At 38.0% G+C, this 16,919-nt stretch overlaps 1 protein-coding gene and 1 pseudogene across 4 annotated transcripts; both read right to left on the bottom strand.

Annotated features, from left to right (window-relative positions):
• Nucleotides 1-5,693: 5,693 nt before the first annotated feature.
• LOC309713442 (peroxiredoxin-like 2A) lies at nt 5,694-8,186 on the bottom strand (annotated as a pseudogene). The gene is made up of 5 exons (XR_014280673.1): nt 7,795-8,186; nt 7,558-7,649; nt 6,624-6,764; nt 6,282-6,446; nt 5,694-6,157 (listed from the first exon to the last, which is right to left on the bottom strand). The product of XR_014280673.1 is annotated as a peroxiredoxin-like 2A (transcript).
• A 549-nt stretch (nt 8,187-8,735) lies between these two features.
• dydc2 (DPY30 domain containing 2) lies at nt 8,736-13,244 on the bottom strand. 3 transcript variants are annotated; one of them, XM_082544889.1, is made up of 9 exons: nt 13,143-13,244; nt 12,750-12,912; nt 11,208-11,300; nt 10,783-10,953; nt 10,268-10,561; nt 9,962-10,114; nt 9,511-9,657; nt 9,178-9,333; nt 8,736-8,861 (listed from the first exon to the last, which is right to left on the bottom strand). In XM_082544889.1, the coding sequence occupies exons 2-9, from the start codon at nt 12,894-12,896 to the stop codon at nt 8,832-8,834; spliced, it is 1,191 nt and encodes a 396-aa protein (XP_082401015.1). In that variant the 5' UTR covers nt 12,897-12,912; nt 13,143-13,244; the 3' UTR covers nt 8,736-8,831. The 3 variants fall into 3 exon arrangements, with proteins under 3 accessions (XP_082401015.1, XP_082401016.1, XP_082401017.1); XM_082544890.1 differs by having other exon boundaries at nt 10,268-10,552; nt 13,143-13,242; XM_082544891.1 differs by lacking the exon at nt 10,783-10,953 and having other exon boundaries at nt 10,268-10,552; nt 13,143-13,241.
• Between the last annotated feature and the right edge of the window lie 3,675 nt (nt 13,245-16,919).

Below are 16,919 nucleotides of genomic sequence, written 5' to 3'. Positions count from 1 at the left end.
ATATAGATATGTGAGTATATTACAGAAATGGGTCTGTTATGGTATGTTATAATGTACATGGTATGAAGTATGTTGTGAATATTCTATAACTATAAGTATGTACAGGCTGTAGTGAGTACAAGCTATGTACAGGCTATGAACAGGATATAAATATGAAAAACTATACAGAATATGAAATAAATAACTTTAAAGAAATCTGAGATATACAGTTATACAGAAATGGGAACTATGCAAGTTGTAAACAGTTGTAGGATTAAAGATTATCGAATGTACAGAATGATTATTTACACAGAGCTATACAGTAGTGCAGTTAAGATAAGTGAGGGTGTAGATAGTTTCTACAGAGGCTATATAAAGTGCTAGTGGTTGTGAGTGGTGGTTCAGTCCGTGTTATTATTGTGTGTTTGAGGGTACAGTTGTCCATTGTGGGTGTGTGTATGTTCAGTCCATGTTTTAACGTGGGTCAGATGTCAGGAGGCAGAGTTCAGGAGTCTGACAGCTGTGGGGAAGAAGCTGTTCCGGTACCTGGTGGTCTTAGTCCGGAGGCTCCTGTGGCGCCTCCCAGAGGGCAGGAGGGTGAAGAGTCCATGTGTTTGGAATTTCACTATATCGTCAAGTTTCAATATTTCAGACTGCAAAAATAGTGAGTTTGTATGTTCCCTATAACCTGCATTGTGGATGATTCGAATTGCTTTCTTTTGAAGAGTAAAAAGTGAATGTAATGTGGTTTTATAGTTATTGCCCCAGACCTCTGCACAATAGCTTAAGTATGGTGAAACCAGTGAACAGTAGAGAATATGAAGTGATGTTCTGTCGAATACCTGTTTTGCCTTGTTTAGTACTGCAATGCTTCGTGATACTTTGGAATGAATATATCTTACGTGAGCTCTCCAGTTAAGTTTTTCATCTATTATTACCCCCAGAAATTTATTTTCACTGACTCTTTCAATATCAACACCATTTATTTGAATCTTTGCATTTGTATTTAAACTACTATTTCCAAATAACATCAGTTTAGATTTATTCATTCATTCATTTATTTTCCCAGCCCTTTTCAGACACCGCTTCCTGTAGATGTCTTTTATGGCAGGAAGTGGTGCTCCGGCGATGCACTGGGCAGTTTTCACGACCCTCTGCAACGCCTTCCGGTCCGAGGCAGAGCAGTTCCCGTACCAGACTGTTATACAGTTGGTCAGGATGCTCTCGATGGTGCAACGATAGAAGTTCACCAGGATGTCTGAGGACAGGTGGTTCTTCCTCAGAGTCCTCAAGAAGAAGAGGCGCTGGTGAGCCTTCTTGACCAGCTTGGAGCAGTTGGTCGTCCAGGTGAGATCCTCGGAGATGTGGACTCCCAGGAACTTGAAGCTGCTCACACGCTCCACAGCCGTCCCCTTAATGTGGATGGGTGGATGTGGGTCAGCATTCCTCCTGTAGTCCACTATGAGCTCCTTGGTCTTCTCGGTGTTAAGCAGCAGGTTGTTTGTGTCGCACCACTCAGCCAGACGATCCACCTCCTCCCTGTAGGCGGCCTCATCGTTGTCACTGATGGTTGTCACTGATGAGGCCAATCACCGTGGTGTCATCTGCAAACTTAATGATGGTGTTGGAACCATCAGCAGGTCTGCAGTCAGTTCATCATCATCGTTGCTTCTGACATTTTTTTCTGTCTGAGCCGATGGCTGCACAGATGTATATCGTTCACGAGCTTTTTCAGCTATATATGATGCAATATGTGGAAAAATATTTTCCACAGCATATGTGGGAACCACACCAAGAATAGTGTCTATGTTTGCAGAGCAAATGGGTTTAACTAAAGCCGGTGGTTGTGCAGTGGCTGAAAGGCACTTGCTCCACTCACTGTTGGAATTTCTAGTTGGACTGCTGTGAGTTTTGATTGCAATTAAAAGTATTTTTTGTCGTCCGCTGAAAAAAACTGAAACCTTCATGTTTATGAAGTAGTTACATAAGAGAGTTTGTGTTGCCAGTATTTAGGTTTGTTTTTATTTTTTTCTTATACCAGCGATGGTCTCAAAGCTTCTGGTTCTATTGTGCCATAATGGTCACTTTGAAAGTGTGCTGTCCTTTGGATGTTTGCCTTCTCTTCACCCTTCTTTTTTTTTCTCATCCATGTGCTGTACTCATCATCTCTTCTGCTCTCTCCTCCTGTGAGGAATACAGTCAGTATGTGTCAGAAAAGCCAAATCTCTAATATCTGATGTGATTATTAGGTTATTATCTCATAGATTTTCTCTGCCTATTTTATACAGTGACCCAATCAAGAAATATCAGCTATCAGAAAAGCAACATTTGAATGGACTATTTCATGCCATAGTCCTATTTGACATTGTTTTTTTTAACTGGGATGTTTTCGTCTACATTTGATTTATTACATACAATTCATTCTCTGTAGTGTCATTAAATATATATTAATACAGCTTGAGCAATTGATCAATGTTTCAGTCATTATGCAAATGTCCTGTTTATAAGGTTGAGGAAAGCTACATTGAGAGCATCTCCCAACCTTTGTCCAGTTTAACAAGATCAACTTTTTGGGATTGCCCTACGGGATGATTGTGGTGACGGACTACTAGTCTATTGTGCGCTGCACACGTGGGTTTGAATCCCATCCTTGTTGCTGTACTTGGGTCTTCAATCTGTTGGGATGTGGTGAATTACATCCTGGGTCACTTCTGTTATACTTCAAAGATCAAACACAGGAAGATATCTGTCTCTGCTGAAGAAAAACAAACAAACATGACCTCATGCACAAATGAAATCACTGCAAATTAAATGAATGAAAGGCTTGGATGTGTTTATTAGTCTCATAATATTTATAATTATACCTTAACATTTTTTTGTATAAATAAAAAATTTTTCATGTCGGCATATACTTGAAATATTATATTAAATATTTGTATTCCTTTTCTAAATAATACTGAAGTCATTGTTTCTCTTCCATAGAAGTGAGGTGTAGATGATGCTTCAGAATAGAAGCTGTCAAAGCGGTGACTGTGGTGTGAGTGCAACTGTGGTGTTTGTGCGGGTCACATGACTGAATCTTACTGGCAAACTTCTGTGAGAAAATGAACATAAAAAATGAGTTAACACAAAAGTTAGCCCAACATCATCACTTTAACAGACTAATGAAGAAGCTTCTTGAATGTCACAGATTTCAGTGGAATAAAAACTGGTCTGCTGATCTGGTAAAGCTGGGCTAAAATTTGGGTCATGGTTATGGTTGATATTCCTAATGTCACACAGTTAGTACTGCCACTGTAACTTAGTGTTCACAAACCTAAGGTCAATGCCTCAAAGAAGCTTGGTAGAAAAAGGGGAAAAGGATAAGAAAGAAAACGCTTCATAAATTACTGGATTATTTCATCTCTGAAAAGCAAAACAATCAGAAGGAAAAAAGTTTTAAACTGTTTACCACTCAAGGCCACATTAGGGACATAACATATGACCAGAGTGAGGAAACACACTATCGCCCTGTAAGGATCACAAGTTATTAATATATAATTGGTTGTTTTGTGCCTTTTTTCTCCTACTTTAACCACATTTTGGAAGCTTTTTCATAGCATTTAATGTCATCACAGGGAAACTAGTAATGATTGTGTGGACATGTCTGTGAAGGTTCTCAGTCATCCAGGTCATCGTAGTCAAAGGAGAACTGAAGAAGCTTCTTGAATGAGAGGTGAAACGTCTTCAAGCAACTTAAAGAAGTCCAGACGCTTTTCTTTGTAAGCTCCTTTGATTGTGTGGACATGTTTTTGAGAAATCCTTAATCAATTGTCCTCAACCACTGTGAATCTCTGGTGAACAACTTTTCTTTTTCTCTTGCTTTATCAAAATGTCAAATGTAAGATAAAAATTCTACTTTTAGCAAAGCTCAGACCTGCTCTGTCATTTTTTTTTTTAATGTTTTGTCTTTGCATTCTTACAGCTGTGTTTTTATGTATCATCTTATACTGCAATGATCGTACCGTATGTATATCTGTATGTTTATTCCTGAACTCCTGCCAGACGACTGGTTCAATCTTCATGAAACTTACCCCATAAACTGGTTTCAAATTGTTAGTTAATATGTTTTCCTTCAAACTCTCAACTGTAACGGTCCAAAGTTACCAACGGTTTGGCAGAAACAGTCTGTAGGGGAAGTTTTTGTTTGATGTGTGGAATAATGTAAAGTAAGTGAAAATTGTAGAAAACTTTTACAAAACAGACAAATGATCGTTTTATATAATAAAAATCAAAAGACAAGCATATTCTCTGATGACAAGAGAGATAAAAGTCAAGTGTAAAACCAAAATCCATTACTAAACATCTGACTAGACCTAGTGATACACCCATGACTAGCCCTCCATGCAAAAACACAAATAGGCTGCTTCAGTACAATTTGGTTATGTTGGGAGGCGAACAGTCCTGACCTTGAAATATCCAATATTAAAGGTTTTCAACACAACTCCCACAAACAATACTGAATAGATCTAAAAATGTGAATTATATCTCTAAACTGAAATGTAGTCATGTAATTTTCCTCTCTGCACAGGGCTAAACCAAGTTTCCTCGCTACCAGAGCCACAGCTCCACTCCTCAAAGCATATACAATGCATTTTATTTAGATTTTGGGTAATGTTTGGTTTTTAAATAGACAGTAGACCCCTAACTTACTTTATCTTTTTTTCCAAACATTTCTCCCCTTAAGTTCTTCAGACAAGAACAGGGGGGTGAACATCTGTGTGAATATTAGGGTAACCAGTTCCTCCAGTGAGAGGGTTCTGACTTTATCAAGAATAAGCTAAAGTTGCTACAGGTAAAGAGACACATTAAACACATCCCCTTTCAGGATTTAAGAAAGCTGAATGGGAACAGAGTCAGTCATCTCAAGATGGGTAAAAGACTTCTTTTGAGAAACAAAATACTAAAAGGCAAGCCTAATCCAACAATACAGCACATCAAAATACTAATTAAATACCAAATCCAGAATCCCTGCATAATTAAAACAGACCTAAGCAAAACTCCAGTTTCCAAATAGCAAATTTAACATTTCATGTCTGAAGACAATATTTTTGCATTTTATTCTGGCAATGTAGCTCTCCATGGTGTTTTTCAAAAGGTACAGATGCCTACACCCAAAACTAAATTTGTAAGACTAGAACACTGTGTGGCAAGGCTTTATCTAACCAATGCTTTTCAATGTTTGAGTTTCATAAGTTTGATTTTTAAACCCCCCCCCCCCCCAAATCTCCTGAGCTTATCCAGCAGATCAGGTTGTGTAACCTGCTTTGTAATTGGTTTCTAAAACCAACACAAGTAGATTACAAAACATGTTTTGAAAGGACCACAGCCGTCAAGTCAAGCTCATGTCCCTCTAGGCAGATGAATATCTGCAGTAAAATAGAATGCTCATATTTTATAATCTTAATGAAAATGTTAAAGGAAAAAAATAAATAAATAGAGCAACATCCAGGAGAAAATGAAGTCTTTCTAAACACAAGACTCAAAGATGCTTTCTGAACTGTGCTTAGTACAAAGTGACTTTGATAGTTCTCATAACTTAATAAGAGCACTCACCAGACTTAACCTAGATGATGATCTTTGCTCTGAAAACTGTTCCACCCTCCACCCACCCTGGTATCAGTCCAGCTACTCAATAACTTCAATGCATAGAGAAAAAAAAAAGAATACAAATCTGCCGAGCACCGAAATGTATTTTATTGTTCAAAAGACTAGCCTCATTACTTCCAGGACAGCATAGTGGTATCAGAGTTTTAAGAAAATGAGCATTAAGCATCAGGTCTGCTTCTTCTATAGAGTTTAAAGACAGGCCATCATTAACACACTCAGACTCTTAAAAACAGTCATACTGCAAAATGCATCCTTATCTTAAAGAGACAGGCAAACTATCAAATGTACAAATTTCCTAATTTGAAAGAAATTTTGTCTATACCATATATTTAGACAATGCTGTAGATTTTATGTTATCTGAAAGGTGTTTGTTAATTTTATGAGATGTTCAAAAACACACGAGTAATACAAAGAATTATTTCTTCTCCAAAGACTGTAGTTCCTGTGGCATTTTTCTGACAGCTTGGAGGACATCTTCAATGTTGACTTTATCTCCAAACTCAATCTCTCTGTGTTCCAAAAGTATTCCCTGCAGGACAAACAGACAAGAGATACTAAATATTTTCTAGTATGATGGCTTCACTCTTAAGAAATTTGTATTGCAATATATTAGAACCATTCCAATGACATTGGATTAATGTGAAATTTTTTACCTGCTGTCTTTGCCCGATGACAAAGACCCCACCAAGGACAAAACCCTCTCCGAGAACATTTCCCACAAACCCATTCCTGAAAGCCCTTACGCCATTCATCCACACTCCAACACGCAGGAATGCCAGGAGACCCAGCTTCCGCTCACGAGGCCCATAAAAACGTCTCTGCAAGCATATGGAATGCTTGGTTAATTCATGCAGAGCTAAAGGGATTTTTCACACACCCTAAATGGGTCCAAGTGTATTTGGAAGCAGTTCTGCTTAAAAACAGGCCAAATGTAGTTTGCAGATAATATTTGACCATGGTAGAACAGTTCATTAGAGGAAAATAATAAAGTTTACCTTTTCATCCAAGAAGACTTCCCCCTGAAAGTATGGCCTGAAGTTCTTGACCTCTGTGCCGACATCTTCCTTTACAACAGCATACAGAGGAATCCCGAGTTCATCCAGCTGAGGTTTCAGAGAGGACAGCTCTGCAGCTTCCTGCAGCCAAAGAACATTAAGAATCTTAACAGCTAGCAACTGCGGTTACAAACGGAAAGGTACAATTGAGGGGTCATGTTGTATTCATTATATGCACACTGCCCATATTTTGTGTGGTAAGCAGGGATTGTGGAACAGTACTTGATTGTATTATTACAGGAGGATGACTTTCTGTTAATTCAACAATCTAAATACTTATTTGACCACACTTAATTTTCAGGCCAATTTCATGTAATAGAGCCAAGTCCGGTGGATGCACTGCAATTATGTGCCCTCTCTGACGGGGGGGGAAATAAAATATACTGAGACACTTCTGGGGGCGAGGTGAGCTACTGATTTACATATACATCCTCGTGCCTTTCATAGCTTAGATTTAGAGGATTATAACCACACCAGGTTAAAATACTCCAGAACTACCTCAAATTTATGCTATGCAAACCCACACTCAAAGGTTCAAGTTACAAGAGGCAGACATAGTTGTAGAGTATGTAGGTACTTTATATGAAGAAAGACTGAACTTCACAGCATTTGAGAGCCACTTTGCACCTCCAGTGCAGACATTTTCATAGTTTGTATCATTTTAATCACCATACCTGAACTGACACCGAATGTTTGATGTTGTATAAGTTATCCATTCCCTTATTCATTCCCCTATGTTGCCTTTTGGCTACAATTGACAAGAAATGGAAAATATGTGTATGGCAAACTTTCTCTTTTGTGTAGCAGGCAAAACCAAAGGGCTTAAAGTAAGAAGCCAATAGTTTATGATAGCCAACTGTCACTGGAACAATACCTCTCTGCACAAAAATCATCCAGGACGCCGGACTGCCATGATAACTGCTCCAGACTTTTCCCACAGAGACTTGGCTTTGAACGTCTTTATTTCTAAGGAAAGAGATTAGGTGAAAGGGTAAAAGTTTAGCCACAGGCTAAATGCGTAACAAATCCCAGCTGGGAGGGAAAAACGATTTTAAAACAAACTATTTTTATAATTGCATGGTTTATTTCGGTAAACACAGATATGACTCGCCTCCCTTCGTGGTCTTGAGTTCAGCCTCCTCTAAATATTTGAGAGTTGCTTCAAGCGGCGGTGTGAGAAATCTGTCAGTGATGAAATTCATTACACCGGTAACGAGGCCACCGACAGTGGCCACAACATTGGTTACGAGTTCCATTACAGCCTCTTTTTGCAGCCCGTTCTTGATTAAAGCATCTCAGCTCCGCTGTTGTTGCGCACTCTCGACCGCACCGCGTTCAAACGCGCATTTAAATTCCAACTCCAGCTGATCTGCCAGCGTTTCCCAAACCCAGCCTCTCTTGGGTGCAGATACTGATCAGATTGAATACAGCTGTATTTCATCAGCGACGAGAAGGTGAACGCAGATGCGGAAACATTCAATACAAACCAGTCATATGCACCAAACTTTGCCCCTCCTCCAGGCTAAAGGTCACTCAACAGCCTGGAAACTGCAGCGTCATCCAGTCGAAATGCCAGCCATGACGAGAATTACTTTGCACGCTTACACAATCAAGCATTTCTATAACAGGATCAATAAAAGCTCATGCAAACTTATATTATCATTACTACTAAATAAGCTAGTTACAGTTTCAGCTATTGTCTTCTCTAATATGGGTTGAAGCAGACTATCACATTAAAGGTTTTCTTTATTCGCTTGTATGTCACTCCACATTCCGTTAGCTCTGCACAAAGTTTGAGTCAAGGCTGATTTTAAATTCACCTGCTAAAAGGGGGGACAGTTTATGTGGAATCACCTTTAATCTCAGTTTAACATGTGGATGTGCCATTGGGATTTCTGACACTGCAACGTGAATGGAAGCCAACTGTGCTACTTACACAAGTGTGATGTGGAAACAAGCACGTGGACTGGGTTGTTTTCATAACTTTTAAAAATGAGGGGATCTTTAACGCTATGCAAAAACAAAAAGGACAAATGAATAAACAATAATAAATTATGTTGGCTCACTATTTATTGTGTATTTTCTTATTCACACATTAGTAACCATTTATGATTTCAGCTTCGGTAAAAGCTCGGACATGTGATGTGATCAAGCTTGGTCTTCTTCCTCTTCTTGGTCCTGAAAAGCAAACAAAGCTGAGTTACAAATTAATCAGTTTTAAGTAAAAAAAAAAAATAGATATCGCACTTGTCAGAATATAGATGTAGACACTGATTCTCAAACACAGAGACACTGGAAATGGTCCCTAAATGACCAGAGAGTGGGAATGATATTCCAATGATTTAGAAAAAAATTATATGATCATGCTATATTTTATTTCACTAAAATTGAAACTGGATATTTTGTAATTGCTAAAAACCAAACATATTTGCTGGGTGCTCTCAAGAAAAAGTTTGAGAACCAATAGATGAGTAACGCATTCACTCAGGTCAACCTTCTCCTGGGAGTCTTCCTCGTTAGACGGAGACTTTTCAGGTTCCTCTTGTGAACTCTCAGGTTCCCCGCGCTGCATCATTTCTTCTGCTGTTACCTCAACCTCAGCTGGAGGTGAGGAATCAGTGCTTTTGCTCTTCGGTTCTTCATCACCTGCCTGAGGGCAGAAAAGTTCTGGTTAAGCCTTGTTTTATTATTTCCAGCTTTTGAACAGACCTTTGACTCTGAAACCCAAAAGTGCTGCTTCCCCTGGGCAAATTTTCTACTTCAATGTTTAAAAAATGAGCAAAGTATTAAAGGGAAACATTGTGGATTCAAAAGAAGGTCATGCCACCTTTTCTTGGTCCAGGAGAATTCCTGATTCCTGTGCCTCCTGTTCAGATTCAGATGTCTTCACAGGTTCAATGTTCTCACTCTGTGGAGCTGAAGCTGGCTCCACTTGGATGGCATCTTCAGGTTTGCCAGTTTCTTCTTCATGGGCCTTATGGTAAAGGAAAAGTAAAGCAGATTAGATTATGGAGAACATAATAATTCTGTGTTTCTACCTGTGCTCAGTCTGACTGTGTTGTCTCAGAAAACTCTTGCTCTTCTCATCTTTATTTGTGTTCCTTGTCTCCTCTGTCCTCCCCTGGCCTGAACTTTAACTCATCTTCAAATCTACCTCACCACTCTGCTGATCTTTCCTTCATCTTTTCTTGTACTTGAGCCTGCACCTCTTGCCTCTTCGATCTGAATAAGTGCCAAACTGAATCCTCAACGCGCAGTCTGCATTTCACCCGCTTCACCTTTTCTGTGTTGTGAGAGTCAAGGTCAGGAGGACTTTGCTTGCTGTATTGATCTTCTGTTTCATTTGATTTTGAATCACTGCCATCTTGTGTGAGAGTTGACTGTAGTGGGCCAGTCTTCTCAGCTTCAGCAGTTTCAGAGTGATCAACCTCCTGCAAAGCAGATAAGAGCCACAATTACTAACTAAACTATTTTAGCACCACAAACAAAATCAAGTTGTGCCATTTCTTTCTTGACAGTGTTTGACCCCTGTTTAATGATATTTCTTACATTATCCAGGCAAATACGATAAAATTTCTCCTGACCTTATCCTCATCTTGGTCACCTTCCTTCTGTTCCTTTTGGCTGGTAAATCCTTCCTCCTCCTCCTCGATAGTTTTTTTCTTAACACTATTCGTACTTGGCTCTATTTCTGTTTTTTCTTCTATTTGCTCCATCCTTGTCTCCACTTCAGTTTTTTCATCAGGCTTCTCTTCAAACTCCTCTTTGACCTCTGTGCCCTGCCCCTCAGATAGGTAAGAATGACCGGCCTCTGCAGGTTTTCCTTCAGGTGGCTCTGGACTGGTTGCTGCTTTATCTGTGATGTCCACCTGGCAGATCTCAAACCATTTATAGTCAGTGATTTGTAGTTTCTTTCAAAAACCATACGATGCAAGTCATGCAGTTTAGAGTGAGCTTGGTAGACTGACCCATCACCAAAGAAAAAAAACCCCAGAAGCACTAAAGGCTCAAAACCAAAAACCACAGAAATGAAAGGGACAATCAGAAAATATCACAGAGATTGCCACCACCTCCAGAGGCACTCATAAATTCTTATCACCTCCTTTTCAGTGACATTTTCCTGCACTTCAGTTTGGCGATCTTCTGCGCCTTTCTGGTTTTCCAGATTGGGTGTGTTTAATTTCTCATCTTGTATGGGTTTGCTGTCCTCCACTTCTCCTGTTGTGGCTGCGGTGGGTGCTTCAGAATCTGTGGGCTTGTTCTCAGAGAGCTGTCGATGTGTTTATGTTATATGTTTTTAAACGATTTGCTTAAAAGTATTTTGGAGTAATTGGAAGCAAGTGGAGAGGATTGAAATGAAAATAAGCAACTGGTCATTTTAAAGGATAACAGGAGAAATAAGAAAACATCTCAATACATACTAATTTTTTAAAATTTGATGTAAGAAACACAAACAAATGTTTGGTTAGATTAAAAGTTTTGTGTTTTACAAGTAGTTTGCGACTCCTCCCAGGTCTCACTGACCTTTCGCTCCTCCTCCCTTAGCTTCGCCTGGTGTAACTCCTCCTCTCTGGCTTTTGCCTGCTCTTTCTCCAGGAGTGCCAGTTTGGCCTTTTTCTACAAATGAAATTGTGGTTACAACAAAGATCCTTCTAACTATGCTTACATAGCTTACAAAAGCTTACACCTAGACCTTTTAATCCTTGTAATCCTAAAGTGGCTGTAGATCTCTATAGGCATGCAGGGATCTGTTGATACTTTCTGAGTCAAGGTAAAAAGGTGACTGGGTTTTTGTTACCTTGGCTTTTAATTTTTCAGCCTGATAAGCTTAGACTGTCTAAGCCTCTTTTATCCTTTATATCAGCCCTTAAAACCTATGTAAGGACAGAGGCTTTAAGGCACTAGTAGTGTGAGCAGAAATAGTTTCACTGCTCACACTTTAACAGCCAGTGGAAGCTTCCAAGAGCTAATCATCTGTTTCACTGTCAGCTGTTGTTTACTACAGCACTTTTGTAGTTATTATGGTGCTAATTTAACTATTTGGATTCTGTTTAATACTGTATACTGTCACATAAGGCTGATGAATGCTAATAGTGCGACACTGTAAAATACTCCAAGTGTTTACTCCACTGAAAATAATTTAGATTTGAGCACTTGTAGCTTCTTAAACAAATGACACGAATGCTTATTTATGTTAGTTACATAACACAAAGACATATTTGGCTTTAAATTGTGACACCTGGAGTGGGAATAAAATTGACTCAAAATACTTTGAGGGCTTCAAAGTTGGACAGTTTTCAGATTATAAAGGTCAAATTTAAGTTACAAAGTACAAAAAAAGAGAAAAGAACCCCCACCCCAGTTTTAAATTTCTAGTTTTAAAAATTGTGGAGATGTCACCAAGCCAAACATCCATATCAAAACAGACAGCAGAACTGCATTAACTCAGTACTTTTATTTCAAAATAGTATTGCTTCTGATGATCACACCAAGCATTATATTTTGTAAGTTAATGGTGTTGCACCTGTTATTATGCAGCACATGGCTAGTCTCCTAAACACGATATGGACAGAACCACAGCAGCTCAGCCACAGAGCAAGAGTCACCAACACAATGGGTTAGTAACTGCAGAGGTCTACGCTAGACCTTTGGCGTTAACAACACTAAAACTACAATTTAATTCCCAAACTTACAAGGTTGTCATTTACGTTCGCTGCACTGTGACAAAGGCTGCGCCTCATATTAGACAATAAGTTGTGCATGCTACCCCCTACTGACAGGACAACAAAACAGCGACTATTATCAGGGAATTTTTTTTCTTCCACGATGCCGATTCTCAATTTTTTTAATTGTTTCTTAGTGGCATTGACAATAATCTTGAGTCTCCAACACTTATAAAAAATAACCAGAAATATATGCAAAAATTAGATCTGTCTGGCTCCCCCCCCTATTAATGCCCCGATTTACTAATCTTTTGATTCAGGTATTTTTTCTGACTGTGTTGTCATAAAATAGCATGACTTGTAAACTGTAACAGGTGCAGTAATGAATAAAAGAAGAGCTCGCCTCTGTTTGGTATTCACGGTTTGAGCTGTACTTGTAAAGCCAGTGAGCCAGATACAGGATCGGGTTCACAGGTCGCTGCTCGGCCACTTCAGCCAGCCCGTCCGCCAGGCACTGACCCAGGTTTCTTTTTAAATACTCCGAGTCCATCCGTATGTTTTCCTGTCTGAATAGCGAAAAACATCATTATATTAACAACTAAAGTGAAAAACGCATGTATCACTTTTAATAAACAGCAAGTAGCGTCGGAACAGGAAGTTTCCCAGCAAATAAAACATTTCGGTCGTTTTTGTTTTTGTTTTTTTCTGTTAGCGGTTAGACTAAGCGTTTTTCTCTTCTGTTTTATAAATGTTAGTTTCACACAGTAACTAAAAAACGACAGGAAGACAAACAAACCTGCTTCTTCCTGAAAGTCCGTGTGTAGTGGTTAGGGCTCCATGGTAACGGTGTCACATTATTAATCTCCCCCTCAGTGTTTTGAATTAGCCAACTTCTGACTGCTACTGCTCTATACACCACAAGTGTATTCTCCCAGTACCTATAACTGCAGCTTATGCAGTGGAGAACGGTGTGTTATGATTTATGAGTTAATCATCATTTGAACATTTAACACATTTTAACAGCCGCTAAATGACTGTGATTTTTTACTTAATAATAAATAGTTTACACAACAAACCACGTCACGAAACGTGTATCTGGAATTGTAGGAAATCTGTAAATGTACCTGTCTCTAAGGTACCACGAGCCAACTTCTGTAGTTTAAATGTGTTATAGGCTATAAATAAAAATATGTATGTGACAGTCAACACAAAATGCTTTAGACATTTTTCATAGTGCTTGTTTGAGGTGTTTTTTTTTCTTTTCTTTTTAATTTTCTAAAAATAATTTATTTAATACAGTGGGCTGACCTCAGAAACTGAGTATCGATCTTACACGAGTATGGATCTGATAACAATACCAGAACTGGCATCAATATAATCGATATCAATACTCTGTTTCTTTCATCGTTTCTTTTATTTGCTGTAAAAGAATTAAGTAAATATCTGCAGCTACAGTTTTACTTCATAAAGAAAATGTATAATACATAAGGATAGGTACAAAAATAGAGAAACATAGAGTTGTGTGAAAAAGTATTTGCCTGCCTTCTTTTCTTTTCTTGTACATTTGCCACATTTACATGTTTCAGATCCTTAAATGATTAAACTAAAATATATTGAAGAGTTATGACTTTCCTGTCACTGTTCACTGTAATCCTGTAATTTGCAATTAGAAAACACTTTGGTGACTAAACTCAATTATTCATAAATAACAATTCAAAAGAAAAAAAATTAAATATCAAGATGAAGCCATATACATCAAGAAACATGAAATGTCCTGAAAACATTATATATAACTGTGACATTAACGAGCATTTAATAAGTACATTATATTTCTGATAATGTGCAGCAAACTAAAACTTAGCTACTTAGATGTATATCTGCACATTTCAGACATTGAAATTTGAGCTGCAGTTGCAGTTGCAATGCATAGATAAATGCAATTGCATTTATCTATGCATTTCACTCAGACAAAATACAGACAAACATTTTGAATTCTGTATGGTGATCTAAGAATGTGACTCAGGTACCTTTATGATAATTCAAATGGCTTCTCAGACCAGTAACATGAAGTAACATTGCAAGAAGAGAGAAGTCAGACCTCTCTCTCTTGGCTGAAGAGCTCCCTCTGAACACCAGACCCAGTGCAGAGGACTGAACATGAGAGGCTTTTTTTTTAAACATATAATGCTATATATGTAAAGGTTTCCAGGAGTTTAATTTAGTGAATGCTTTATTTAAAAGCATTCTTGTTTTAGTGACTCTGATCATAATGTTTCATGGAATAACCCTGCTGGTTCCTATTTTGGTACAAACAGCTTTGCCTTTAATAATTATTTAAATAAAGACACTTCCCATTTTGCAACCATAATAAAACGCTTTTGTCTGCAATGCACAGCTGTGCAAGGCAGCAAAGCCACTTTGTGAGTTTCGAGAAATGAAATCTGCAGAGAAATGAAACTATAGCTGTTGTGGTATGTGGGCTTTGTTTTTTTTTTTGTTTTTTTTTGCTTCCTTAGTTTATAGAGTTTAGGTTTATCCTAAAAGAATAATGGTTGTGTTTTTGTGATTTTTTTGTTTTTTTTGTTTCTGCATTACTTTTCTTATTGCTCCTGTTATTGCTGATTTGGTCACTTCCAAACTAAACAAAATTAAAATACTAAATTTCAGGGTTCTAAGTAAAGTGTTTGTAAAGTAACACACAGGGGCAGTGTTACCTCACAGCAGAAAGGTTGGATCTGTATGTGAACTGAATGGTTGCAGCGATAGAAATCATGTTCAGTTATGCTTCTCAGTCAAACGGCCATGGTTTTAATTTGTATAGAATATAAAGGATTTCTGTCCTTTAAATTTCCCTTCTGTTTGTTTTAGTTTTATTTTGCAAAATGGGTTTGTGTATTTCAGTTTCATTGTTAAAAATGTTAGCTTTTCTTATAGGAAACCCACTATAGTGGGTTTTTGGTACCATGCAGTGGTTGTCAGGAGGAAAGTATTAAGAAAATCAAAGGAGATATTATAAATCCAAACCACCACAATTTGAAGTTCACTGTTGCTCAGTGTTTGAGAAAGTTCAGTTCACTCTAAGTTTTAGGATCTTTTATTGCATGGGGGGAAATAGATGGTAATTTTGCAGCACACACAGGGGGTGCAATGCTGCCTGAAGATGACTCCATCATTAACTGGATCTACCAATCTCATACCCAAGGTGTCAATTAATACTAAGTTATGTTTAGTATGTAACCCAGACAAAACCGTTTTATCATCTAAACTTAGCCAGGTAATTGTTATAGACTAAACCTTACTAGTGAGTGGAAGTAAAACTTAAATGGAAAGGGGAAAAAATGAGTACAAAACATAAAACTCCCAACAGGACATGACGCAGGGCCACCTAGCTGTTCACTCTGGAAAGTGTCCCCTTTAGACTCAGTTTTAATGAACATGCCATAAAATTGCTGGACTGTCTCCATTCAACCTCAAGTCCAAGTCATGCTGGCCAGACATGAGATATGAGATGTTTTGTCACATTTGGAATATGAGGTGTTGTTATCTGGGTCATAAAGTATCCTGCTCATTTCACCACAAACCAAAAATAATACTGTGAAATATTCATGGTAATTATTCTTTTTTAAAATGTGTACTTCTTCATTTTTTCATTTATTAGTAGTCAAGGATTCAAGGCCTTAAGTTGTATAATTGACAAACAAAATACTACCTGAATCACTGATCAAACTTTTAAGCCAGATCTATTTAATCATTTAGGATTATTTTATTTTATATGCTGCTCACTGTGTTCTGAAACTGAGACAGTAAGCTGGCCTGAGGGAGAGGAGAAGGTGGGAAATTTGTAGCAGGCTCCATTTCCAAGAAACCAATGACACCCAGTTAACATTTGTAATCGCAGGTATCATTTTCCTTGTATAATCATACTACACACCTTTCAGCCAAATATAGCCTTCACATCGACATGAGGGACTTTCACAATCAGGCCCTCTGACTGCATATGCGGATGATTTTTAAACCAAGTGTGTTGTTTGTATAATGTGACCCTCCATAAATTTGATAAGAGGTGACATCCTCGTATTAATATTATTGTCATTAAACTGCAGATGCAGGTTTAATTTGAGTCATAGATGTGGGGGAAGCACATTTAGTAAACATTTGATACTTTTCATACATAAATTTTTAACATCAGCATAATACACATTTTAATTTTTTTTAAAAAGAAAAACACTAAAATCGGTGGTAGTCCGTAGTAAGTCTTTTACTTCTTTCCTGTCTTTTATTGGGGTGCAAAGACATGTGTTTTAGATACTTAGGTGGGAACCTTAAATCTATAAGTATGTTTTATTCGTTCAAATATTCTTTCAAACATTAAATTGGGGCCATCGAGTGGGTCCATTCACTGAATGTCTTTAAAAAGTGTGTTTTGGAGAGAAGTTGGACATACAGAATGGTAAACCAAACTGCCAATTTACTCAGAGCAGCAGTTTGATTTATAACCCTCGTGCTTCTTTGTAATGGCAGTAAATTATCAAAAGTGGTCAAAACTGATGCACATTGTTAAATACCGAACTGT

Source organism: Aulonocara stuartgranti, assembly GCF_965226115.1.
Source record: "Aulonocara stuartgranti genome assembly, chromosome: 8".
Lineage (NCBI taxonomy): Eukaryota > Metazoa > Chordata > Actinopteri > Cichliformes > Cichlidae > Aulonocara > Aulonocara stuartgranti.
Note: the sequence above shows the minus strand (reverse complement) of the source record. Positions and strands in the feature narration are given on the sequence as shown.

Coding starts and splice junctions, on each gene's coding strand:
- dydc2 (XM_082544889.1), bottom strand. CDS start 12,896: ATGGACTCGGAGTATTTAAAAAGAAACCTGGGTCAGTGCCTGGCGGAC. Junction 10,562..10,782: donor AAAATGTCACTGAAAAGGAG/GTGATAAGAATT, acceptor AAATGGTTTGAG/ATCTGCCAGGTGGACATCAC. Junction 9,334..9,510: donor TTCTCCTGGACCAAGAAAAG/GTGGCATGACCT, acceptor TTCTGCCCTCAG/GCAGGTGATGAAGAACCGAA.